This window comes from Xenopus laevis, chromosome 8L (genome assembly GCF_017654675.1).
Source record: "Xenopus laevis strain J_2021 chromosome 8L, Xenopus_laevis_v10.1, whole genome shotgun sequence".
In the NCBI taxonomy this organism is placed as follows: Eukaryota; Metazoa; Chordata; class Amphibia; order Anura; family Pipidae; genus Xenopus; species Xenopus laevis.
The window spans coordinates 31,288,297-31,301,409 of record NC_054385.1 but is presented as its reverse complement, the minus strand read 5'-3'; the positions used below and the strand labels follow the sequence as shown (position 1 = coordinate 31,301,409).

Below are 13,113 nucleotides of genomic sequence, written 5' to 3'. Positions count from 1 at the left end.
TCTAGGGGTGACCTCATTGCTTTACATGGATTCTCTGCCGTTTCTCTAACACTACTTAATCCAGCATGATAATTAAATGCTTATACCCTCCACATATATTAATATAAAATATCAATTTAATCTTCTAAGCTTTTGCTTTTTGTTCCTTTTATATGATCAGTCACAGGTCCTTCTAACAGAGATGCATCCCTAGAGCTCCCTAAGGTTCTTAGATATAGAAGCTGTATGAGAAGAATTTTATGTTCTGTGCACTTTTAAAGGAACAGTAACACCAAAAAATTAAATTGTTTTAAAGTAATGAAAATATTATCTAGTGTTGCCCTGCGCTGGTAAAACTGATCTGTCTGCTTCAGAAACACTACTATAGATCATATGAACACGCTGCTGAATAGCAATGCTGGAAATTTAAATAAGACTATATGGCACAGGATAAATAGTGGATAACAGATAACACCATTGTGTTCTACAGAGCTTATCTGCTGTGTAACGCAAACCTTTTCTCCTTTGAACAGCTGCCCCCATGGCTACACATCAGCTTCTTAGATAAACAATAGAAGTGTTTCTGAAGAAAACACACCAGTTTTACTAGTGCAGGGCAACACTGCATTCGATTTGTACTTTAAATCAATTTTATTTTTTGATGTTACTGTTCCTTTAAGAAAAATCTGTGGGCACAGAATTCTGAGCAAATGTTGAATTTGGATTGTACAGACAAATGTTTCTGTGAATTCTACAATTGGCTGTGGGCACTAGACATTACAGGTTTAACAGGGCTGCTTTGGATTATAAGAACAACTACAGGTTTAACACTGATGCTTTAAGTTTGAATGGGCAATACAGGTTTGACATTGCTGCTTTGGGTGATAAGGACCAGTATAGATTAGACATTGCTGCTTTGGTTAAAGGGGTAGTTTACTTTTACATTTTTACATTCACTTTTAGTATGATGTAGAGAGTGATATTCTAAGAAAAATTGCAATTGGTTTTAATTTTTTATTATTTGTGGTTTTATTAGTTAATTCGATTCTTCAGCAACTCTCCAGTTTGCAAATTCAGCAAATCGTGTTTCTAGGGTCCAAATTACCCCTAGCAACCATACATTGATTTGAATAGGAGACTGGAATGTGTATAGGAGAGGGCTTGAATGGAACGACAAGTAATAAAAAGTACTCTAGCAATAATAATAAATGTGTAGCCTTAGAGCATTTTTTTTTTTTTTTTTTTTAGATGGGGTCAGTGTGAAGAGGTAAATAATTTAAAAAACTATAAAAAATAAGTAGCTTAGAAGTAGCCATTTTATACATTTTATAACATACTAAGGGGAAGATTTATCAAAGGTCGAAGTTAAAAAAACTTAGAACTTCAAATTCAAAAAGACCAACCGAATGGTGGTCGAAGCTTTTTGGGGTATATGTATACCTGTATATGTTTATGAAAAATGTATTAATCCCAAAGTTTAGTTATGCCCTGGGTTTTATGAGAGGAGGGCATTGTCTCTTCTATTTTTTAGGCATAATGGTGCCCTTAGTTAAATATGACCCACCAATTAGAAAACCAGCCAAGAGTCTCTGCATTGTCTCTGTTTTATACCAGTATAAAGTAATGCCAGCAGTAATATGTTGTAAATATGACACCATGTTTAGCCCTCTTTAATTAGCTTTCCCTTATGCTGTTCTGTACAAATAAAAAGAAATTATGGCCCAGATGAAAGTCTGTGCATTTTATATGAATTAATCTTGTTATATTTTTGTCCTACATTCCCTTTAAACCCATGGTAACTGTGAATTGTTTCCTGTACACACAGTTAATCTCATGAATTCCCCATAGTTCCGCTGATCTGCTCTCACCCTGCAGAGCTTGCCTTTCACGTCTGTGTTAAAACTCTTCCCTGGTGTCATGGATTAATATAATAAGCCTGATTTAAGAAAAAAAAAAATTCAAACTGACAAGCTTTCCTCTTCTGAAATAATACTACATTCTGCAAAGCAGCATTGTTAACCTGTTCAGCCACAAGGTGTCACTGTTCTCAATATATGAATTGCCAAAAAATATTGTGATTAACTGTGCAAAGAAGAGTGACCTCTATGGTTACGTACAGTATAAGAGTGCCAATTTTGCATTAAAGTGATAATAATCGTGAAAATATACTATGAAATAAATATTCCATTAAATATACCTTTGATAGTGAAATAAGAGGTTTAGTTTATTTAACTTGAAACAGAGAATTTTCTCCAAAATCTCACTTTGTGCAGCGCATATATAAGTAAATAACCCTTAATTTGTTTTGTTTCGATTATTTAAAGGCTTTTAGGATGACGTCTTTACCTCATATACTGTTTATTAGTTTTTTGTATGTAACTCTATGTTCAGTTGTATACACCTGAATGTTTATTGTACAGCGCTGTGGAATATGGTGGCACTTTATAAATAGGTGATAATAATAATAGGAAGACAAATGGGGTGGATTTGTAGACACTGGGCAAATTAGCACAAGTGCAATAACCCATAACAACCAATGACTGGCTTTTTTCAGCCAGCAGCAGACTGTACAATGGAAGCGAAAATGTATTGGTTGCCATGGGTTACTGCCCAGGTGCACATTTGCCCAGCGTTTAAAAATCAACCTGTGTCTCATCTTGTTGCTGGGCTATTGCACACAGAGGATCATTTTTTCATAACAGAGGAAGGCGATCCGGTATGTTGATGTTTTTATATAACAAGACCATGTTCTTTATTACAATTAAATTTTTTTAATGTCATTTTTCCATCAATGCTTTATTTTTTTTTTATAAAGGAAAATGCACACTACCGAGAACCTTGTGAAAAAAAAGAAGGTAAAGACCACATATGTTTTTTGAACTTCGATATACCCAAACTCCTTAAGTTACAGATAAGGGATCCGTTATGGAAACTCGTTATCCAAATTACGGGAAGGCCATCTCCCATAGACTCCATTTTAATCAAAAAATTCAAACCTCAAAAATTATTTATTTTTTCTTTGTAATAGTAAAAAAATGCCTTGTACTTGATCCTAACTAAGATAACACTAATCCTAAAATGTCAATTATCCTTATTGGAGGCAAAACAATCCTGTTGGGGTTAATTCATTTTTAAAAGATTAGCGAGATCCAAATTACAGAAAGATCCCTTATCCAAAACCCCCAGGTCCCAAGCATTCTGAATAATAGGTCCCATACCTGTATTAATAAATCAGCCCCTTAGTATTCTTAGCCAGCCAGCAAAGTTTTTTATAGATTGTTCAGAGGCCCCATAGTCTTTTGCCTGTTGTAAATGAACCATGTTTTTTCATTCAAGATATGTTGACAATTTCGTTTTTACCAAACAAGGAATTACCTGGGTGTATTTGCATATGGCCCACAGCATTGTGTTTACTGGATCAGAGAAAGGTTGTGCTGCTGCGTTTAAAGCTTTGATCTTTCTCCATCTTGAACTGCTGCCACATGAATTTGTTTTTGATAAAGGAATACACAGTTTATCTCTGCCAGGGAAAATGGACATTCTCTGCTTGCCCCTGGCTCAGTTCCTGTTTTCTTTTCTTTTTCTAAAATAACCACAAATGCCGCTGTTTTGAATGTATTTACAAATAAACATCTTTAGGTGGGGGTATCTACCTACATAATTAACTCCTGCTCAATCATCCCAAAAGCTAACCCTGCAATATATTGTAACCCATTTTTGGCCACCCCCTAGTGCCAAGGTTGTACTGTACATCACAAAATTCTTTCCAATGAAAGTCACGAGTCCCCTTTGCTAAGTGAAAGGTACTGGGAAACTTCTCTCTTGCAGTGCCTCTACCTAATGGGATCCGGGAATACACCTGCGGTTGGCCCATTAGGAATAACATTCAACACACACATTCAAATACCTCTCCTTCCTGATTTAGTATTGTCTCCTTCGTGGCAGGCATAAACAAAGCCCATATCACAAATGGAATATTGCTGGATCCTCTCTTTTTCTACCCTCCCCTGGCATCACTCACCCTGATGATTCACTCAGACGGGTAGGCTCACCCAGAGCTGGAGCAGGCATCCACAGCGATGAATCCATTCTATGAACATATGCAGTTTGTGTTATCCTCCAAGGTATTGCTCCCAACACTCTCCATAGTGCGAGCACGATAACCCTTTTCCTCCTTACATCTAGCTCCCAACGCTGTATATAGCACAAGCACTTAAGACTTCCACTGCTGAACTACAACTCCCAACACTCTCCATAGTGTGAGCACACAAACCAGCATTTCCAAACTCTAAACCCGCATGGTTGAGCTTCCAGTCATTGGAGGATCCTGTCTCAGCCATGGCAGGCCTATCGAACTCCACTTTAGCCTACATTTTGCCAGTTTAGATTCACTTTCTCCTCAGTGAAATAACAGTCAGCAGCAAGACCAAAACTTAATGACAATGGCTGTCTGAGCACATGGCTCTCCCTATTATAGTAAAGTGGTGCAGCAGCGACACCTTGTGGTATTCTCCGGTATCTGCCATGCTGCACCACCACAAGGGCTCTGGCCAGTGCCGGACTGGGACACCAGGGGCCCATCCAAAAACCTTTGACCAGGGGCCCATAAATTAATCTTAGACCAGGGGCCCACTCTTAGTACTATTATTCTTCCTCTCCTCACTCAACCTCTATTCTCCTAATCTCTTTCTTTTACATACTATTATCTATTATTCCATCTATTTAGCCTCTTTGTTCTCATAGAATCTGGGAATGGCCATGAAATATGCCAAATGTCTAGCAACATAAGGGCCCACTGACACCTTGGCCCACCGGGACTTTTCCTGGTATCCCGGTGGGCCAGTCCGACACTGGTTCTGGCCCCATTGTCCAGACCCTGGGAAACCCCATAGCTCAGTCCAACATGTGCTCAGCAACAGAGGGGAATTAACCCTACGGGTCCCTACAATATATTATATATAGTAATACAGGTATGGGACCTTTTATCCAGAATACTTGGGACCTGGAGTTTTTCCATAATTTAGATTTACCTACCATTGATTAAACCTAGTAGAATTGTTTTCCCTTTGGACCTCTCTGAATAACAGGTTTCTGAATAATGGATCCCATATCTGAACTAGTTTTTCTTTTTACATTTGTCTAAATATTTTTATATTATGACAATGATCAGCTTTTACATTTATTTTCAGATTGGTGTCATCTAGCAGCTAAATAGCTTAGTTGAACAAGTTTTCCAGAATAGGTAGTAGAAAAGCTGTCATTCATCTGACAAACCACTTCTAGACATGTGTTAATTCAAATCAAACACGCTGCAAACAGCAGCCTTGAATATTTCAATAGACACTCTCAAATGTACAGTAGTTGCAAATTTGAAGTTCTGTTCCACTGCTAAACCCCTGCCAAGTTTAGGCAATCTAACTGGGAAGTCCAGACAAGGTGATTCCTAAAAAAGGCCACCAAAAGGACAGCTTTGAAAGAGAATAAAAAAGCATCACCTCATTTATCATGGCAGTGGTGTGCCTATAGCTGTGTAGTTCGGACAATGAACTTTTGGGGATAAATAAAAAGTCTTAATTTTGAAAGTAACTAACAAGCACATGACCTAAGAAAATACTTACTCTAGAGCACATTAGGGAGGTTGGGACATTTATCCAATTGTTAGACACTGGGGCATTAGAATAGAAGAGAAATCTCATGCAGATTTTTTCCCCCAAATTAGGATTCAGGCTTGGTTCAGTATAAGACTAAATCCAAAAAAGCTTGGTGCATCCCTACTTATTACACTTAAACGCAATATAAGGTATTATGCAATTCTTGCGGTTATATATAAGGATATTAGAAGCCACAAAGTAGATCAAATGATAAGTAGGGGCATAAACAGTCTAGGAGTAGTGGATGTATGAGGAGCTGGAGGGCTGGCCAATTTTATATTTTTGGAAAGATTTTCCAGACTAACCTCCATATCAAGCCTAACACCTCTGAAACAGTTTGTCAGCTATTTGTGTGTAAATGAAAGCTAGCTGTTTGGGTTCAAGTCCTATACTACTTCTAGTTTAATATGGCTTGAAGTGCTCTTGCCTTATCTGCTTATATATTGCAAGCTCATACATATATACACACACTCAACTCTCACTCAGCTCCAAAATACAGAAATGCCATTTCCCTTAGAGTCCTGTCTGAAGAATTAATTCTTCATTTATGACTGATTTTCTGTTAGAAGTGACTGAAGAGAAGAAGACTGGGGAATAATAAGGACCTTGTACTTGATGGTAACTAAGCTGCGCATCAGCCACCAGTATATAAAGTCCATACAATGTGAGAGCGTCTATTGAAAGTACTATTTCATATGTTGGTTATGAGGATATTTTCTTTATTTGTTACATTTTATCTCTTTGTAATTGACTCATGTCATTCATTGTCTGATTTTGACTTAACAGGGTGGTTCACCTTAAAGTTAGCTTTCAACATGTTATAGAATGACAAGTTCTAAGTACCTTTTCAATTAGTCTTCATTATTTTTTTTATAGCTTTTAATCATTTGCCTTTTTCTTTCTGACTCTTTCCAGCTTTCAAATGGGGGTCATTGACCCTATCTAGAAAACAATCTCCCTGTAAGGCTACAAATGTGTTGTTATTGCTACTCATCTTTCTATCGAGGCCCTCTCATTCATATCCCAGCCTCTTATTCAAATCAATGCATGGTTGCTATGGTTATTTGGACCCTAGCAACCAGATTACTGAAATTGCAAACTGCAGAGCTACTGAATAAAACTTTTAATAACTCAACCACCACAAATAGTACAAATGAAAACCAACTACAAATTGTCTCAGAATATCACGCTCACTCAAAGGTGAACAATCCTTTTAAAATATTCTGTTTTTAGAAGACGAGGCATATTTTTTTTCTAGATTGTATCACTAAAGCAGTTTTTTGTATTACCAATATCACAAAGGTGTAACATGAGCATGCTGTTGGCTCAGGCAAGGAAGGCTTCACTGCTTCCAGTTCTATTGCTCAACAAGAGCAAAAAATTGAGCTTCCTTCATTAATAAAAATAAGCTTTGGCTGTTCTGCAAAACAGAAATAAACTGTTATCATGAAATCTTAAAAGAAATGAAAGGACACGTTCAGCAATTTTACATTAAAGGATACATATATCTTTCAAAGCTATTGAGCTGCTTATTAAATGCTAAGATAGGTAGGGGATCAATTATCCAAAAACCTGTTATTAAGAAAGCTCCAAATTACTGGAAGGCCATCTTCCATAGACACCATTGTAATCAAATAATTCAAATTTGAAAAAAGGATTTTCTGTAATAATAAAACAGTACCATATATTTAATGGCAACTAAGCTGCATGAATCCATATTGGTGACAAAACAGTCATTTTTTTTTAAATTTCTTTCTTTATTATTTTTTTTTTTTTTCCCTCACACAAAAAAAAACAACAAATTAGACAATACACAAAATAAAGGGGGAGGGGGTACAGAAAATAAATACAGGGGGGGCATTGGGAAGGTGGTGTATTAGTCATATATCCCGCAGTTCATAACCACTTCAACATCAACATTTGTTCCATATTTTATTCTCCATGCATAGTTTCTTTTGCTTACTGCTACCTTATTCCCCTCTTGTTTTTCCATTTTGATCTAGTGATTCTCTAAATCTATACCATGGGGTCCATATCTTCCAATAAGTTGCACTATTGCTATGATATATATACGTTAACTCCTCTAGCTGTCTTATTTCTTCTACTGATCTCATCCATTCATTGAATGAAGGAGGTTCCTTGGATTTCCAGTGTTTTGGGATTAAAGATTTGGCTACTTGAATAAGATAAAAGGTAAGTATATCATCTAGTATCTTGTGGTTCTCCAGATTTACATTTAGTAACAGAGTTACTTGATCTTCTATCTGTACATTGACTGATGTGATTATTTTTACGCTTTCTAAGATTTGTTCCCAGTAATCCTTCAATTTTGGGCAAGTTAACCACATATGTAAATGATTTCCAACTTTATCGTTACATCTCCAACACCCGTATTGCTTTTGTGGGTATATTTTATTTAGCCTTGCTGGGGTTAAATGCCACCTTGTGATTATTTTATAAATTGCTTCTTTCATTTTTGAGGCCCTGGCCTTTTTATTACCTTGCTTAAAGATATTCACCCACATTTGTTCTGGTATGTTAACTCCCAGTTCTTTCTCCCAGGAACGGCAGAACGATGGTAATTTATATTCACCTGAATTGAGAAGGATATTGTATACCTTTGAGAGAGGTTTAGACAGGTCTGGGTCATTTTCTATTATCTCTACAAAACAGTCATTTTTTTAATGTTTAAATTATTTTGTAGTAGACAAGGCATATTGATCCAAATAATGGAAAAATTAATTATCCAGAAAACCCCAGGTCCCTAACATTCTGGATAACAGGTCCCATACCTGTATAAGTACTGTCTGCCTGCTGGTCAGTCCCTTTGTATGTATGGTTAACTGTTCTGATCTTTCCATGATGCTCTGCTCGAGAAAATGGTGGGAAAGACCATCTGAGGTTTTTGATCTCTTTCTGAAACAGAGCAACATCAGAATAGTTCTCTGCTTTTCTTTTGAACTCTCTCTGACTATAAAAGGACTGACCAGCAGATGGCACTGTTACAAAATACATTATATAAGCAGTTAATAAACAGCTTTGTTTTGAAATAGAAGAAAAAATATTGATATAGATTGCAAATGTGCATAGAATTGTATTAAAGGTTTACTTGTCCTTTAAATTATAGTTGGGTATATGTCCAATTTAAGTGAATTTTATTTAATGGAACGCATGAAATATTGTGCATGCAACTCTGATAGGAACATGTCCCTTCTGATCTTGGCACAGTTTTTCTACGGGCAGAGCACTTGTATTATCATGCAGAGAACTTGCCCTATATTTGCTTTGGGGTTCCCATATAAAGAACAAAAATCATTATTCAGTGCAGAGCAAATAATAAAAAAAAAACTTGGTTATCTGCCATATTGCTGGATTTATCTTGAGATTAAACAGATAGGACACAAGAGATCTTAATATTTCTGTAATCCATCTCATTGCTTATGTAGCGAAATCATGCAAAGCCAAAATAGAGAATTCAGGTGTATAAACACTGAGTGCAATAGAATGTGACAGGTCTGATACACTGAGCTGAGATAATCATCAGTGTTTTGCCTTTAAATAACAGCTGCAGCTTCTAGCCAAGGGAAATTATTTGGGGTGTAACATCAGTTCACCTGGAGATCTATAAATCCCAAAGGCTGGCTGGTGGATTGGAGAACACATAATTTTAGGGTGCTATGATAATGTCAGTCAAAGAAATATATGGAACATAGAACAGTCTTGGGGAAGTGGAATAACAATAGGGGAAGTGGACCCTACCAATATAGGCAGCCCAGGGGGAGAGGTGGCTCAGACCCAAAATCCTTTAAAAGGGTGGTTCACCTTTAAGTTATAGAATGGCCAATTCAAAGCAACTTTATTTATTTATTTTTAGTGTTATTTAAATGAATTTGCCTTCTTCTTCTGACTCCAGCTTTCAGTGACCCCATCTAAAACAAATACTCCATAAGGCTACAAATGAATTGTTATTGCTACTGTTTATTACTCATCTTTCTATTCAGGTCCTCCCCTATTCTTATTCAAATCAATACATGGTTGCTAGGGTCACTTCGATCCTAGCAACCAGATTGCCAAAATTGCAGACCAGAGAGCTGCTGAATAAAAAGCAAAATAACTCAAAACTCACATATAAAAAATAAAAACCCATTGCAAAAGAAAATCACTCTCCATTTCATACTAAAGGTTAACTTAAAGGTAAACATCCCTTTTAAACTCATGTGAGCAGGGCACCTTCATCCCTCTCATCCTATTTTTATTCTGTAACTTTGTTACATTGTGGTGAAACCTGTTTGTTATATGTTAATATAAAGCACTGAATAACTTCAAATGCTTACAGGGTCCTCATGTGGTGGAGGAAGGTTTATTGCTTGGGGCTTTAGGGATATCAGAAGATGCCTGAACCACATTAAAGTATAAGCACACACTTTCCACCCTTATACATATATACACACCTTTTGGAGCTTATCCAGAAAGCTCCAAAATAACATTTTGAAAAATGATTTCCTTTTAATAATAAAACAGTAGCTGGTACTTGATGGTAACTAAGGTGCATGAGTCCATATTGGTGGCAAAATAATCCTAAATGATATCTAGCAGATATCTAGCAAAATTACGGAAAAAATAAAATGATAATAAGATGGCTTCAGAGCCTGATCACCAAAGGCTTCTGTGCCCTAAGAACAGTTGTGAGTATCTGTTTCAGGGTCTAGTTACAGTTAAGAGACTAATAAAAAGAAAGAAAAATGAATACAAGAATAAAACGCAGAACTGCCCATGTATTTGTCCCCATGTATGTAAGGTATTCCTCAGGGTTTGTTTATATAAGCTGCAGCGAGATCATACAGAATAAGCTTCAAGGGCCAATTTATCATGAATATTTTACACACACGCACTCATGACCTACAAGTTAAGTCTTTCGATGAAGTATGGTTATAGCTTATGTCATTTCTTCCTGGGATAGGCATTCACAGAGTAGAATCTCAGTGCCGCAGATATTACTTGCCTTTTGCCCATTGAAACAGAGATAATTTTCAGTCTCACAGGATTTTGGTTTCCAATCCCTTAAAAGGGGTCCTTCACCCCAAAACATGTTTTTTTTTGCATAATGAAAGCAAATGTAATTCTAAAATTTTCCAATATTCATTAATGACATTTGGTTTTAGGGTGGTGGCACACGAGGAAACTTTGGGCGACTTTGGAAAACCGAAGCAATCCGTATGCCATCCCACCAGCGATTCACATTCTTGCCGGTGGGAAGGCAGAATGGAGATTAGTCGCCCGAAGAAGAGGAAAATTTAAAATACAGATCATGTTCACTATTTATTAAATAAACAAAAGCATAGGCATTTATGGATGAAACTAGTGCTTCACATTCCTTGTAGGGCTCCACCACCCGCTTAAAAGGTATGGGTCATCCCTTTGTAGAGACCTTTTGGGAAAAATAGTGTTACTCCTACCTATAGTCAAAGGAGCGAGTAAGAATGGAGCTGTCTTTCCAGGAACTTTGGGCTAATTTATTAAGTGCAACTTTTGCTGTAATCATTGCAGCACCATTTGTAAAAGCTACCTGCTCTTTGCACTTGCACGTTTTTTCACTAAGCTCGACTGTGCCCCAACAATCTCTTTCAGTTAATTGTTTAGGGAACCCTAGCGCACACTGAAGGTGGCAGTAGCTCCAGGGTTCCCACAGCAACATCAATAAATGCAGCACACTTGCACCTAAAGAATCATGTGCAGATGTAATTTTGATAAATTGTATATAATAGAATCTATAGCTGTGCTTGCCGAGTAGCTCTTTGTGGACGGAGAATTTTTTTCTTCATGCTGTGCTCCCTTGCAGTGTATTTAGAGACCTTGCTGGAGTTCAAGGGGTTAATTAAAGAGTTGTTTGTTTAGCACAATATTAGTCTTTTTGCCACAGAGCTCACAATCACAACTGTTTGCTGACATTCACAAGTAGGAGATGCAGTAATCAAACTTGGGCTTTGACAAATTAGGGAGCAGATTCCAATCTTAGAATGAAATGCCTTTCTCTATAACGCTTAACATAGTATTTCATTTCTGCATCTGTTATGTTCCCTATACACCCTAAGCCATTGGAGGCCGGTGGAGCGTCCCTACCTGCTGGCTTACAGGTGCTGTGTAGAATGCAGAAGCCTTTGCCATGTGGTGGGTGCGCTGCTTGTAAGTAGGGAAGGGGCTTGCTCAGTTCCTCACTCCCCCTCCTCCTTCTTTTTCCTACTCCCTACAGTCCTAGAGTGCAGTTTGGCAGCTCACATACAGACACAAGGATGCTTCTCCTGCTTTCTCTTGCTCCCCTTCTCCTGTCAGCTACAGGTAAGTTTCATTTCATTTGCTCTATATAGAAAGGGAATGATAATGTTTCACCAGGAGTATAGATTATGAATAAAAGTGTGTCAGAGCTAGCTGTACAGTGCTGGCCGACACTCATCCGTATGTACTTTATATATAATGACTTCCCTTCTGTAGCAAAAGGCACATCAGTCTCACAGTCAGAAAATAAATATAGGTAATGCGGTGATTTATTCAAACTATAAGCTCTTGAAGGAAACTGGCATTGTAGCAATATACTAGGAATAAAGCTTTAAGTTTTGTATCAATATGTATGGATTATATATAAATGGTGTCATAAAATTTCTAACCTAATTGAGATGTAAATCTCTTCGGTTTGCCTTATATTGTAATATCTGTTTGGTTGAAGTGAGAGACTTAATTTAATTGCGGTGATTATTACCTAATAACTGGAAAGCCACTTGCATTTCTTGCTTTCAGATGACCCTGTGTATTTAAAAATCCGAGTGGTGGGAATTTTAATTGGGGCTGCGAAGAGCTTTCGTCAGAAGGGGGTGCAAATAAGGTTGAGGAATTGGTCGTCCAGCTGTTGATAAAACAGGAATGTATGGCACCCATGGACACAGAAAAACTTGGGAGTTGTACTTTAGTAACAGTTTTACAGCTCTAAGTTGGATTTTAAGCAATAGGACCGGTCACAGGGTATTTTGTCCTGGGCTCTCTCACCACTTATTTTCCTTAGTGAGCTTGAGTTAAGAAGTTACAATTGCAGCATGGACAAGAGAAATCCCAGAGGGATTAAAGTATTGGTAATATGGGAGGGTGTGGAAGTTGATGGCAACAATGAGGGGGCCCAGACCCAAATTTTGAACATTTACTGATGGACGGCATGGTGGCGTTTTCTGGGAAGAGGCTGCAACAGTAGTTAGCATTTCTGTTTTGCACCACTGGGGTCCTAGGTTAGATTCCAACCTTCGTCCCCCCATGCTCCTACAATAGGCTGATTAATTGACACCTGACAAAGTGGACCATAGACTGTTGGGTGAATGTGATCTTAGGACCTTAGAAGCTCTAATGAATGATGGACAATCCCCTATAAAGGGATGTGAAAACCTTTTGGCGTTATCTAAACAAAGGACAATAATAATAATAATAATGTGTGTAATGAATA

At 37.4% G+C, this 13,113-nt stretch overlaps 1 protein-coding gene across 2 annotated transcripts in view; it reads left to right on the top strand.

Annotated features, from left to right (window-relative positions):
- Positions 1-13,113, top strand: part of LOC108704519 (relaxin receptor 2) — a 174,786-nt gene that overhangs the window by 13,810 nt on the left and 147,863 nt on the right. Inside the window, exon 1 of one of the 2 annotated variants that reach the window (XM_018241093.2) lies at positions 11,814-11,966. The exons of the other annotated variant lie outside the window; for it this stretch is intronic. Coding sequence (XP_018096582.1) covers positions 11,921-11,966 — 46 coding nt within the window. The 5' untranslated portion in view covers positions 11,814-11,920. Of the gene's footprint in view, positions 1-11,813; positions 11,967-13,113 lie in introns of those variants that run through there. 2 annotated transcript variants of the gene reach the window in all.